The 13,292-nt window shown below is 59.9% G+C and overlaps 2 protein-coding genes across 4 annotated transcripts; both read left to right on the forward strand.

The window, feature by feature from the left end:
- Positions 1 to 5,740: 5,740 nt before the first annotated feature.
- Positions 5,741 to 10,573, forward strand: APBB3 (amyloid beta precursor protein binding family B member 3). Its single transcript, XM_075766476.1, is given in 12 exon segments — positions 5,741 to 5,879; positions 6,741 to 6,931; positions 7,262 to 7,338; positions 7,572 to 7,629; positions 7,815 to 7,955; positions 8,398 to 8,525; positions 8,645 to 8,650; positions 8,743 to 8,857; positions 8,943 to 9,030; positions 9,197 to 9,280; positions 9,463 to 9,911; positions 10,349 to 10,573. Coding segments are annotated over 12 exon segments (1,611 nt in total). The 5' UTR covers positions 5,741 to 5,830.
- Positions 10,574 to 10,644: 71 nt separating this feature from the next.
- On the forward strand, positions 10,645 to 12,698 carry SRA1 (steroid receptor RNA activator 1). Of its 3 annotated transcripts, none has more exons than XM_075766473.1 (5): positions 10,645 to 10,779; positions 11,120 to 11,245; positions 11,713 to 11,942; positions 12,102 to 12,210; positions 12,316 to 12,698. In XM_075766473.1, the coding sequence occupies exons 1-5, from the start codon at positions 10,755 to 10,757 to the stop codon at positions 12,507 to 12,509; spliced, it is 684 nt and encodes a 227-aa protein (XP_075622588.1). In that variant the 5' UTR covers positions 10,645 to 10,754; the 3' UTR covers positions 12,510 to 12,698. The 3 variants fall into 3 exon arrangements, with proteins under 3 accessions (XP_075622588.1, XP_075622589.1, XP_075622590.1); XM_075766474.1 differs by having other exon boundaries at positions 11,713 to 11,936; XM_075766475.1 differs by lacking the exon at positions 11,120 to 11,245 and having other exon boundaries at positions 10,714 to 10,779.
- Positions 12,699 to 13,292: the final 594 nt, after the last annotated feature.

Consider the following 13,292-nt stretch of genomic DNA (forward strand, 5'->3'; position numbering starts at 1 on the left):
GTGACAGGGCTTTTGGGGGCACACCGAGGAGCTCCCCCAGCCTAAGAGACAGACCCTGTGCTTGCAAAGCCCATATGGCAGCATGCTTCACAGCTCCTATTTGCTCAGGCCCCTTTCAGGCAGTTCTGTTGTTGTTGGGTGTTGTTCCAGAATTACACACTCACAGAGCAGTTGGGGTTGGCAGGGACTTCCAGAGGTCATCTGGTCCAAGTGACCCCATACAACAAGCTGTATTGATTCTCCTGGTGGCAAATATTAACGAGTTGTACAGTCAATTACAACAACTGGCCTATTGTTTATTTTGGCTGTACTGAGAACAGATCTGCTCTGCTCCAGTAACTCTTCCCCCCACCACAAGAAGGACACGTTTCCTTCAGTCATATGCTGCTGGGAGCACATCACCTTGTTCCTTGTGCCCTGAACAGGACCGGGAAGGGGAAAAGCAGAAAAATGTTTTCCTACTCATCTTCAATGGGATCTGATAACAAATTGAAAATGCTTTTGTTTCCTTCTACCAGGAACATGAAGGCCACCCATACACAACCTTGCTCATTGTAAAAATATAGAAGCTTAGCTATAAGAAAACTTATATTAACTAGAAAGCTGCTTAAGGCCTAGAACTGTTTTAAAGCCTATAATCGTGGGAAAGGGGTTTGTAATCAAGGTAATAGCTAACTGACCATGGCAATGTACAATGCTGCTACGTTCCTTGTACAGTCCCTACCCAACCGGACAATAGGCCCAGGAATATTAATCTTATGAAGTAAGTTGTAAGGGACAGGTGTATCCACAGCGAGGATACTGCGCATGCCTGCAAGAAGAGGGTCATCCAGCGAACATGGGTGCGAGACCACTGGCGACCACCAGAGACCCCTGTGGACCACCAACTCAAATCACTGAGCATGCCTGATGGGGAGGAGAATATGGAAATGGATTCCAAGAAATGATTATCATAGGACTGCCTTTTTCTTGGAAAAATAATGAATATGTATATTTTGATTCTATATAACCTGTATGTTGGTGATCACCTGGCATGCACGTTTGGTGGAGCTATTTCCCCCGTGCATCCAGCGCTGCAATAAAGCATACCTAGGGTAACTCACGTCTGGTAGAATTTTTCTTTAACACTCATCAGGCCTTAGGCAGCTGCCAGCAGGGTTGACTCAACCCAGCTGCCTTAAAAGTTGTATTTCATTTATTAAGGGAAGAAGTCAGTTGCCAGGGACTTTCACACAGCATCTACTCCAAAACCAGCTGTGGCAATGTAATTTCTGAGGTCTGACACAATTGCATCGTCGTAACTCAAGGGTCATTACCGCCTTAACAACAGGCAAGATGTTCAATTTATTCCCACCAAGAGCATCAGGCTTCTGCTGAGAACCTCATCCCTCAGAGATGCTGAGACCCAGCACACCCCAACATCTACGAGAGACCAGTCAAAGGTGTCACAGGTTGGTGACACATGTCAGGAAGAGCAGAAAGGGTCCAGCACTTCACTGAGGAGTGATGACCACAGCCCAAGCAGGAAAAGAGAAAGCACCTGTCCCTTGCAGAGAGCAGTAGCCTAAATAAGTCTCACTGTGTCACTTTACTAGTGAAAACATACTGCAAAACTCATGTCAAGGACAAACCACCCACAAGAAAAATGTCAAGTGCTTGATTTTTCTTTTTTCCTCTGATTATCAGCCTGTTCGCGTGGGCTGTTTTTGCTATTGCTTGCTCCTAGCCAAGGGTCTAGCAGGGAACACACTCACTCCTGCAGAAGACTGGCTTCACTGGGCTTACACAGAACCCCCCCACTAGCCAGCCTCGGAGGGCTGTCACGCTGCCTGTACCCTTGGGAAAAACAGGCAATCTGCCCTGTGGACGGTGCTATGAAGGGACAGTAATAACCTAAGGCTCTGGATCAAAAGGTGCTGCAGTTAAAAAGGAAAAACTTGCCTCTTGAAGAGGAGTGTGCACTGCAGAGCTGCCGTGCAGCCACCCTAGCACAGATGCACAAGACAGAGAGGGCTCCTGCCAGCCTTAGCTAGGGCCTGCTATATGCATTTAAGGAATAAGTGTTATATGCATTGAATGGCTTTTTTTCCTCCCCATCTAAACAGCTAGAAACACTCAAGGGAAGACCACACTTGTTCCTATCTCTCATTTAGAGAAGTGCTGAGAGATTCCCCCTTATATTGTGAAGCAATCTAGCTGATAATTGCCTTAAGAAGATAAAATTTTTATTCAAGTCAAGGAGAAATCTTATGCCCCTTCTCCAGGATTTCATTATTCAGGCCAGAAAAAAAGAGTACTAGTCTCTAACCCAGCACCAAAAATGATACCTGCCACCCTATTTCTTCTTCAAGCACAAATCAAACCCAGATCTCTCTATCTTCAGAAAATTATGAGAGCTGTAGAATTACTACATATCTCATACCTTTCCCTGAGGAGTATAAGGACTTTCCTTATACTCCCTCCTATGAACCAAGGAAAAGCTTTTCCAAGTTCTCTGAGGCAGCTGGCAGTCAACATTTGTCAGCCCCAGAGCCACACAGCATTGCCTGCTGCCTGAAAACAGACAAAACAATGTTAGTGTAGGTAATCAATGCCTGCTTGAAGAGGTAAACCAACGCTTCAGAGAGAAAACAGAAATAAAGGGATCTGTGAAGAGTTTGGGCTTTGCAGAGCTGAGATCAGGCAAAACTCCAGTAGAGCGAGTCCTGCTTCAGATTCTCACTTGCAAGACCCAGAGGCATTATTGGATGATGTTCAGAAAAAACAGGGGCAGATCGATCCCCTCTCCACGCCACCCCCAGCTCAGGTCCTGGCACAGTATCACTGCTGGGGTTGATGCAGGGCTGCAGCCAGCACGCTGAGTCCCATCACCAAGCCAGGCTAATTTGGCTTGGTGGTCTGTGAGAAGCGGGGGCTGCAAGAAGCTGGTTGCAAGGCTGACACTGGGGTGCACTGTGCAATGTGGGCATGGAACCACGGGCACACCCCTCCCTCACCGCCAAGTCCCTGCTCTGTACATATGCACGTGGAAACAACTCCTAGGGAAATCTCAGCCCTGTGACTGAATATAAAAGGAAGCACCCAAAGAGCTGAAAAAAAATTCAGCAAGACATTAAAATCATTAGTGATGAAAGATAAAGCTTCTTAGGGTATTGTTTACATCCAAGCTGATGGAAAGGCTATCCTGCTCATTTGGCCTCATTTGCCATATTCCCAAGCTGTGCAATGCCCCACTCCACAGACTCGCTGGGACTCAGAGACAGCAGCCCTCTTTTCCACTGCACTGACATTCAAAAATATACTTTTCCAATGCTAAGGTCTTACCTCTTCTTTGGGGTTGGAAATGGGTTTCTTATTAGACAGTCATACCCTTGCCCTCACACTCTCCAGCCCACCCAAGCCCAGATATTAAAGTAACACACCACAGGCCTCTAAAATGGAGACCTGAATTGTAGGCTTACTCACAGGCACTAAAAAAATTAGGACACATCATGTGGCAAATGACTCGGGCAGCAGACCATCAATGTAAGCCATGGTTGAAGGGGTTTTACCTTTGAGGTAGCTGAGTCTGGTGAACTGTAGGAACCAGGGCACACCCTGGTTCTGCAAAGAGACACCTGGGGACACCTCGACCAGGGTCGTCTTGCCTGTCCTGTGCACTGGCTGGTCTACCTGGGAGATGGCCAACTACCCATGCATGTGTGTGTGCGCACTTACAGATTCTGAGCATGGGTGTCTAGTGGCCAGCACTCAGACCCTCAAGTCCCTTGGACCCTACATGTCTTTGCCATGCTGGGCATCAAGATCTGTCCTACTGAGCAGCTGGTCTAGTCTGAGGTTCACCAGCTGGTCAAAAACACAGACTCAGAACGGGGAGCTCAAGTCACACAGAAGAAATGTAATCTAATAAGAGTATAGGACAGACTGCAGTGATGAAACAAGATGCTCAGGCAGACGAGCATACCTACCACTGCTTGCATGCCACTGAACCCTTTTCTCCCTTTTCTTTCTGTTTTCCTATGCTTGTTCATTTCCTGATCCCTCCCTTTCCCCTTCCTACCTCTGTTCCCCTAAACATCCCATATGAAGTTTCATACAATCTCTAGGTTCTGTTCTGTGTCATCCCTAAATTCTCCTCCCTCTGCCTCCCACCATAAGTCTTATATAGGCTATCATTGCCCTTAAGCTTCATGACATTGCCAGGAGAGGCAGTTGCCATCATTAAGTCACCTTGATGGACTTTGCTGTGCAGGAAGAGGAGTAGGAATAGTTTGTGTCAGGGTTGCTGACTCCCATGTGATCAGCCAAGCTTGGTTTTTGGAAGTGAAATGCATGTTGAACTAAGGACAAGGACACAATTGCAGCAGACACAAGTGCTACAAGTCACCATAAGCTTGTTCCTGGTAGGGGAGAGCTCACTCCTGGGCATTGTAAAAAGAGGAAGCATCACTTGGTCTGGGCAAAGCAGGGGTCAAGGTCAGGCCTGCAACCCCCTCTGACTCCCATCACCCCAGACATGTCTGAACACAGGGAGCCACGAGTATCCCTTACTCCTGCTGGGTTAGGGTTAGGCAAAACATGTCTCAAACACAGTGCTTGAATGGAGTCTCAGAAATCCCACTAGCTCTGGACAGATGAATAAGAAATAGCTTGTACCCAAAAAGGTGGACGCCAACAGAAGATAGAGAAATGATTGTGGACGACTACAAAGTTGGATTATACAGCTGGTGCCTTTCTTAGGCCAGCAGACAAGAGCAAAGTTAAAATGTGGGCAGGAGGGAAGGGTGTCTCACAAAATTAGCAGCATGTTAGCCCACAGAGCACATGAATGAGACCAAGCAAAGAGGCAATGCCTCACTGAAAGTGAGGGAATGGGCATGGAAAATTCATTTCATACTTCCAAAAACTGCAAGCTCAGTGGACAACTGTGTGGAAAGAAGCGGGGCAGCTGAGGTGGCATGGGAGGCTCTCAAGGACACAGGCCGCATCCAGAACTACTAGCTTCTGGCTCTGAAGAAGGAAAGGGTGAGAGGCCATGATGGACTGTCTGGACATGCCATGGATAGCAAACTGTCTTGGAATATGTCATCAGGAACCCGTAGCTTGAAAGGACTTCATCCCTAGCAGCACACGGTGGAGCTCCATGGTGGAATTGAGGTGTACAACAAATGCCTCCGGAGCTTCTGTCCCTGGGTACTGACCATCAACCAGGATTGTGAACTCAGAGTAGCACGGAAAACAGAAGTCTCAAAGTGGAGATGCAAAACTCTCAGCCTTTTGTGAGAAGGGGAGGATGACCAGCGCGCACATTTAGGTGTCTTCGGTACTGACTGAAGGAGGTTGGACTGCAGGCTGACAGAAATGGGAGGACCTGAATATGCATGGAAGAGAATGAATGTGGCATAAGCGTGGATGGAGAGGAATAAGAGTGATCTGTGGGGAAAGGGAGAAGAATGAAGACTAAGGGTGCGTGGAGGGGAAGGGAACGGACCGGGACCTGCTACTGCACTCGGGAACCTCCCGTCCGGTCCCCCAACGCCCCTTCCCCACTCCAGTGTCCCATTTCCTGCACTGGAACAGCCGAAAGACCTCACTGCCCCTCCGGGCTCCAGTAACCCCGCCGGGCACCCGAACGCCCCCCCCCCCCCTTCCCGAACACCGCCGAGACGTGCCCGCCCCCCCGCCTCGGGGCTCCGGCTCATACGGTCCCCCGCCCCGCCCGCCCCGGCCCCGCCCCCCGCCCCGCCCCTCCCGCCGCAGCCGCCGCTGGGTCCGGGCCTGGGGGGAGGCGGCGGGCCGGGGTGGCCGCGCCGGGACGGGCGCCGGGGCCATGTTGGGCAAGGACTACATGCTGGCCATCGTCCTCGTCAACTGCGACGGTCAGCTGCGCCGGCGGGTGGGGCCGCGCTCCGGGGCCGAGGCAGATGCGGGCCCGGGCCGGGGTGCGGGGTGCGGGGCCGGTGCGGATCGGGGCCGGGATGCGGGGTGCGGGGTGCTGGGCCGGTGCGGATCGGGGCCGGGATGCGGGGTGCGGGGCCGGTGCGGATCGGGGCCGGGGCCGGCGGGGTGAGGCGGCGGCCGCGCCCCGGCTCTGTCCGCGGTGCTGAACGGGGCTCGCGGCGGCCTGTGCTCGGGGAGAGCGGCCCGGTCCGCGCCGCATCCCCGCCCCTCCCAAGGTCGCGGGGGACACACACACACCCCACCGTCACCCCCACCCCCCCCGTCCGCACCCTCCCGCGTGTCGGGGGTCCCACGGGGCGCGGGAGACGGAGTGGTGAACGGCCGCACAGCGCCCAGCCCCCCGGCGGCACAGCCCCGCGGGATGAGCACCCACGATGGGTGCACCGAGCGCTGCGGATTTGGGGTTGCATTCCCAGGAGCAGAGCTCACTGCTGTGCTGCACCACGGGCTTATTCCTGTGACTTCTCCAGGGCTTGGGGTGCAGGGAGGAGGGGGTTGATCTACCCCTCCTAGATGCCTCCTTCCAGGGGTGCTTTCATCCTCCCAGACCCCAAGGGTCTGTCACCAACCCCTTTCCGCGGCCAAGCTGGGAAGAAGCTGGCCTTGGGCATTCTGAGGTGTTGACAGAGGCCTGGGGACCCCGTGCTGGCAGGGGGAGCTCTGGGCTGGCAGCCCCAGGCCCTGGGCCATGCCATGCACCCAGAGCTGCTCGTTTCTCAGGGTGCTCTGCAGCTTGGGAACCTCCCCCACATCTTGCCTCACACTCTCCCTCTGCACAGACAACCTGTGGAGCGACCAGAGCCTGGAGACGGATCCCAACCTCCCCCCAGGCTGGAGGAAAATTCGTGACTCTCTGGGCACCTACTACTGGCATGTGCCGACCGGCACAACGCAGTGGCAGCACCCTGCATGCACCACCAGCCCAGGAGGGCACCCAGAGGCTGATGGAGAGGAGACATTCCAGGGAATGGTAGGGGATGTGGGCAGAGGGGTGAGGGCTGGTATTGGATCCCACACCCTGGCAGGAGCCTTCTGAAGGGGTCTCTGGGCATCGCTAGTCCACCCTTCCCTTGGAGCAGGCATGTCTCTGTCACTCCAAAATTCTGGTCAGCCCATTCTTGGCCAGGGTTAAGCCTCTTGGAAGGCTCCAGCAGGTCCCATGTTGACCTCACACTGGCTGCATGGGATGCCCACAAGCTGAGGCACTGCTATCCTGGAACCTGGAGCCCTGGAGGGCTCCTACCTGGCGCTTCCTGATAGCCCCTCTTGCTGCCTTTGCCCTTTTCCTCTTCTCTCCCAGGATGGCCAGGCCCCCGCAGCAAAGTACTCGGCAAAGGACAGGCCCATTCCCAGCCCCATGGCTTCGCTGTCTCGCAGGTAGGACTGCCCATGCGCTCTTCTGACTCGTGGGGCACCTTTGACCCTTGACCACCGCTGGGTGCTGGGCCCTGGTGCCCCCCCACCAGAGCAGTCCCACACACTGGATCGAGCAGAACCATGCTGGGCACCTCCATGGGATGCTCCCCAGCTGGTGGCACGGGGGTCTGCTGTTGCCTGAGGTCTGTGCTGCCTAGCAGGAGCCATCCCTTCACCACCCCATCCCTCTGCAGGACTTCGCTGCTCTGGCATGGAGATGGCTTCCAGCCCAGTGCAGAGCCTGGCTCCAAGGTACGGCACCTGGGGGCTGTACTGCAGCATCGTGGGCTGGGGCTGGCAGAGGAGAGGGCAGGCAGCAGCTGTCAGGGACAGGAATGGGAGCAAGCACAGGGGTGACCACGAAGACACAGCAAGAGGTGTGGGACAGGGGGTGGCTGTGCTGGCTGGACACTGAAGCCCCATGTGTCTCTGCTCAGTGCTTTGCTGTGCGCTCGCTGGGCTGGGTCGAGATCCCCGAGGAGGACCTGGCACCCGGCAAGAGCAGCATCGCTGTCAACAACTGCATCCAGCAGCTCTCCAACAGCAAGGGCCAGGGTTCTGTGGAGAACCGGGGTGAGGTGAGAGCCTAGGATGGTGCTGCCAGGCAGGATCCTACCCTGAGGCCACTGCTGCTGAGGCTGGCTGTTGCCACTGATGGGGAACATGCCTTGGGGGGGGCAGGGACCAGCACCAGTGGCAGAGTCAACTCTCTCCACACAGGGCATCCACGCAGTGGTCCCAAGTGTGGGGCAGGTGGGTCTGACAGGGCTGTCCCTTGGGGACAGTGCTAGGGGTGCTTGAGTGGGCTATCCCCACACACAGGAATCGTAGCTGGGGAGAGCTGGGGATGGAGGGGAGGGGGGGTGGGGTCACAAGACAAGACGACGACGCAGGGCTGTGCCCACACCTAGGGCTGTACTGGGGGTGAGCAGGCTGGGGGGACGGGTGTGTCCCTACACATCGGCTGGGTGCTGGGGAGACCTCAGTCTGCAGGTTGAGGGAGTTCCTGACCTTCTGCAGGGCCAGGACCTGGTGATGATCCTGAAGAAGGACACCATGAGCCTGGTGGACCCCCTCGACCGCAGCCTCATCCACCGCCAGCCCATCCTCAACATCCGTGTCTGGGGTGTTGGCTGCAACAATGGCAGGTGCTGGGGGCTGGGGCAGAGCTGAGGGCTGGGGGGCAGCTCCGCCTGCTGGGGGAGGAAGGCACCCCAGCAGTAACCTGTCCCCTCTTCTCCCTCCCTGACTGTCACCATGGCTGCAGAGACAGGTAAGGGGGCATGGGGCTGGGGGGCAGTGCAGGAAGGGGGGGGGGGGGTCTGCCTATGCTGAGGTCTCACTGGATTGTTTATGGCCCTGCAGAGACTTCGCCTTTGTGGCCAGTGACAAGGACACCTGTGTCCTCAAGTGTCACGTCTTCCATTGCAATGTGCCTGCCAAGAGCATTGCCAAGGCCCTGCATGAGATGTGCTCCAAGGTGGGATGCAGGGGCCCCATTGGGTGTGGTCATGGCCCTGGGGGCCTTGGGGGTGAAGGGAGGCACTGGGACCCCTGTCTCGCAGATCATGGCTGAGCGAGCCGTAGCGAGCAGCGGGCTGCCACGAGCTGCCACGCTGGAGCCCATCTCCACCGAGGACCTCCCACTGCAAGGTACCATCCCCCTGGCACTGCCGGCTGCTCCCCCTGCCCACAGTCTGCCCTCGGGCAGAGGGATGCCCAGCGGCCAGAGCCCCTCGGCCTGCCTGGCTGTGTCCTAGGGGTTCTTGGGGATGGGGGCGCACATGGGGGAGTCCCCTCACCTCTCCTGTCCTGGCAGCGGATATCCTGGAAGCGGTGAGGCAGTCGATGCAGACCTATGAGGCGCTGTACATCGGCAGCCTGCCTGTGCCCAGGGCCATGGGTAAGCCTGCCAGCCCTGCTGCAGCTGAGGGACGCCAGAGAACCCCCCCACCGTGGGGCAGCTGAGCAGCTGTGCCCCAGCATCCGGCAGACCCTGCCTGTGGGGCCGGCTGGCAGCGCCCTGCCTGCACTGTGCCCACAGCTGGGGCAGGGGCTGATGGGATGGCGTATCCTGCTCCCCAGGGATGGATGTGCTGAACGAGGCCATCGAGAAGCTGACGAGGGGCCCCGGGCGGGAGTGCTGGACACCCTCCCTCATCCGTGTGTCTGACACAGCCATGAGGGTGCACCCCGCGCAGGTGGGGAGTGGGACAGGGGGCTCTGGCTGACACAGGCCAGACAGGCGACCCCCATGGGGGGGCCCAGCCTCCTGGCAGAGGGGACCTGGTGGTGGTGGCAGGGCTGCCTGGGGTATGGCCAGGCTGGATGGGCCCATGGGGTCCCCCCAGGAGGATGAGGAGGCAGCACACATCTGGGAGTGCCAGGTGCGGTACGTGACCTTCCTGGGGGTGGGCCGGGATGCCCACACCTTCGCACTCATCGTGGACACGGGGCGACGCTTCCAGTGCGCGGCCTTCTGGTGTGAGCCCAACGCCGGCACCATCTCAGAGGCGGTGCAAGCAGCCTGCATGGTGAGCGGGAGTGGGACATCCCCCCCAGCTGCGCAGCCCTCCGGGGACACCCAGAGGAGGAGGCAAGGGCTGGGCACAGGGGAGGGCAAAGCTGGGGGCCTGTGTGAGATGCCCAACCCCGGGGAGGGCAGCAGGGTCAGGAGGGAGTTGGCCCCACGGTGCCGTGTCCAACCCACAGCCACGCTGTGGTGGGTTGTGTCCAACCCCACGGCGATGCCCCGTTGTGCCCCACCCCGCGGCCACACCACGTTGTGTCTGACCCCATGGCGATGTCTCCTCGCGTTGCATCCCACGGCCACACCTCGTTGCGTCCGACCCCACAGCGATGCCACATTTCATCCCACCCCACGGCCGTGCCACGTCGCGCCTGGCCCCCACGGCGATGCCACGCTGTTCCCCCACCCCACGGCCGCGCTCTGCCCCTTGTGTCCCCGCAGGTGCAGTACCAGAAGTGCCTGGTGGCCACCGCACCGGGGGCTAAGGCGAAGGCTGCCGCGGGCCGGGGCCGGGTCGGGCCGGCGGCCTCAGGGGACGCTGCCAGCGGGGCGGCCAAGGCGAGCAGGGGCAGCGGAGGGGCGGCAGGGGCCGGTGCCCGCAAGCGGGGCCTCTTCTCCTTCCTGGAGGCCTTCCGCGTCCGGCGAGCCTTCCTCCACACCCCGTAGGGGGCCGGGCCGGGGGCCGGGGCCCGGGGCTGGAGACCCCGACTCCGGCCCCCGGCCCCGGCCCCCGGCCCGGCCCCCGTCTCCCCGGCGGGGCGGGGCCGCCGGAAGCCCCGCCCCCTCCAGCCCCGCCTCGCCCCGCCCCATCGGACGGAAGGGGCGGGGTCGGGCGTGACGTGGCGGAATGGCGGAGCTCTACGTGAAGCCGGGTGAGGGGGCGCGGGCGGTGGTGAACTTCCGGGCCGGCGGGGAGCGGGGGGCCGCGTCGGGGGGGCGGGTAGCCCCGGAAGCCGTGTCCTGGGGGGGGGGGGGGGGGAGCCCTGCGGGTCTGTGTGCCGGGGGGGGGGGGGGCAGGGGAGGGGCCGTGTCTCGCTGCAGTGCCGCGTCCGGGTGAGGGGAGCCGGGGGGCCGTGTCCGGTGTGGGGAACGCGGGAAGGCTACGTCTGGGGCGCGGGAGCCCCATCCTGGCGCGGGGGCCCGGGATCCCGTGTCCGGGGCAGGGTCGCCTCGGTGCCCCGTAGGGTCTCACCGTGCTCTTTGCTGCCACAGGGAACCGGGAGCGCGGCTGGAACGACCCCCCCCAGTTCTCCTATGGGCTGCAGGCGCAGGCCGGGGGTCCCAGGCGAACCCCGCTCACCCGCCGGCCCCCCCCTCCGCCCGCGGGGGCCCCACCAGGTCAGCACCCGCAAAGCCCCCGGCCCACCCTGCCTCACCCCTGCCCGGCCGGGGGAGTGCTCCGGGAATCCGGGGCCCAGCGCAGCCCCCAGGCTGGTGGCCCCGAGGGGGCCTCTCCTCTGTGGGTCCGGGCTCCCTCCCCCTCCCTTCCGCTCGGATCCGGTGGGAACGGCAGCCCAGCCTCGGTGTTGGGTCTGGCTCCCCTCGCTTCACCGCAGCGGCTGGTGCGGGGGCGGAGCCAGCGGCACCTGCCCTTGCTGCCGACCGTAGGGGTGGCAGAGGCCGGGCAATGCCGGCACGGCAGAGGGGCAGCGCAGGCAGGGCGCCCGGGGCCCGAGACCCCCCCTGTCCTGCTGGGCCTGTTTAACTAACGGGGGTGACGAGCCTGCAGTTCCCGGCGCCCGGCTGGCGGCCCTGCAGCTGGGGCCGGGCTGACGGGGCTCCGCACCGGTTCCTCTTCCCTGCAGGTGCTCCTCCGGGCCCAGCCGGTGCCCCTGCTGCCCCCACAGCGCCGCCCCCCCGAGCGCTGGGGCCACCCCCCCTCGGGCCCATCAGCCCTTCCCCACGGGCAGAGAGGGGGAGGCCGAGCACTGCGGCATGCCTGGAGGAGCACAGCCTAGAGGAGTGCGGTGTGCCTGTCGACGCGGTCCTTGTGCCACTGAGGGAGGCCCTCGACGCCTGCCGCTCCACGGTGCAGGTGAGGCCCCGACCCCTTCCTCCACCTCTGCCCCACACACTACAGGGGCACAGAAGAGGTAGCAGCCGGGGGAAGCCAGGCAGAGAGCCACTCCTGTCCTGGGGGCTCCCCAGAGCTGGTGGGGGGCAGGTTCCCCCTCCAGCTCATCTCTGCTTCCAGAAACAAGTGTGCGACGACATCGGGCGGCGGCTGACGGTGCTGGGGGATGTGTGGGCTCAGGGGAAGCTGTCAGCCCCAGTGAGAAAGAGGATGAACCTCCTGGTGCAAGGTGAGGGTCAAGGCAGGTCACATCCGGGGCAGCGCCAGGCCCTGGGGCAGCGCACCCACAGGAGGGATGAACCCACACCCCTGACAGGTTCCCCTTTCCTGGCAGAGCTCCAGCAACGGCACTGGAATGCAGCTGATGAGATCCACCGCTCGCTCATGGTGGACCATGTGAATGAGGTGAGCCAGTGGCTGGTGGGCGTCAAGCGCCTGATCGCTGAGATGAGGAGCCTGCCTGCCGTGGAGGTGGCTGCAGCAACGGATGGCAGTGCTGAGGCCGGGCCTGGCCAGGAAGATCCCTGATGGCAGGGACAGGGCTGTGGACTGTGAGCAGGGCAGCCCAGGCCCACCAGCAGAAGACTCCCTGCAGCCCAAGGGGGTCTGGACACCTCCTCTGCCTCCCACTCCTCACCCAGGAAAAGGAGATTTTAATCATTGCAACATTTTAGTGGCGATTCACTACATGATGTTTAATAAACAGCACTAACCTGCCCCTGGCTGCAGCCTGCCCTGAGGTTCTGGCACTAGATGGGTCCTGGTTCTCTGCCAGGAGCAGCAGGATTACAGGACTCCTGAGCAAGGCCATGGCAGCTTCAGGCTTGGCCAAGGGGCTCTGGCCCTGGCAGGGTGTTCTCAGCCCACAAGACATGAAGGGAAGAGGAATACCCCTAGCAGCACCCCCAGCATCACCCAAGGTTGAGTGGGCAGCAATTCAGTTCCCTACTGTGCAGGCTGGCAAAGCCTGGCCCCCTCTGGCAGTGGGAGCAGGACAGACGACCTGCAGAAGCAGGCACAGCCCAGCTCTTCTGCAGGAGGAAACAGCCCCCGAGGACTTCTAGGCTGGCTGGGAAGGTCACTCTGCTGCCAGCCCAGAGCAGCCTGGCCTCCCATCTGGGCTTCTGCCCATCCTGGCACAGCCCAGACTCAAGTTTGGGACCTGGGAGACCTGGGTGGCCTCAGAGACAAGGAGATCCAGGGAGAAACATCACAGTGCTAGTGATGTCCACCAGGTCAGGTAAGCCCAGGCTGTTAACATTCACCCTAGACAGCAAGCAGACTGCACTGGGCTGCTCCCTCCCACGCTCA

The sequence above is a fragment of the Balearica regulorum genome, chromosome 14, assembly GCF_011004875.1.
Source record: "Balearica regulorum gibbericeps isolate bBalReg1 chromosome 14, bBalReg1.pri, whole genome shotgun sequence".
NCBI classification, from domain to species: domain Eukaryota; kingdom Metazoa; phylum Chordata; class Aves; order Gruiformes; family Gruidae; genus Balearica; species Balearica regulorum.

What these genes read in the sequence shown, in the direction of transcription:
- SRA1 (XM_075766473.1), top strand. Translation starts at nt 10,755, where the DNA reads ATGGCGGAGCTCTACGTGAAGCCGG. An exon ending in CCTGCCGCTCCACGGTGCAG is followed by an intron (nt 11,943 to 12,101) that starts GTGAGGCCCCGA and finishes CTCTGCTTCCAG; the next exon opens with AAACAAGTGTGCGACGACAT. An exon ending in GATGAACCTCCTGGTGCAAG is followed by an intron (nt 12,211 to 12,315) that starts GTGAGGGTCAAG and finishes CTTTCCTGGCAG; the next exon opens with AGCTCCAGCAACGGCACTGG.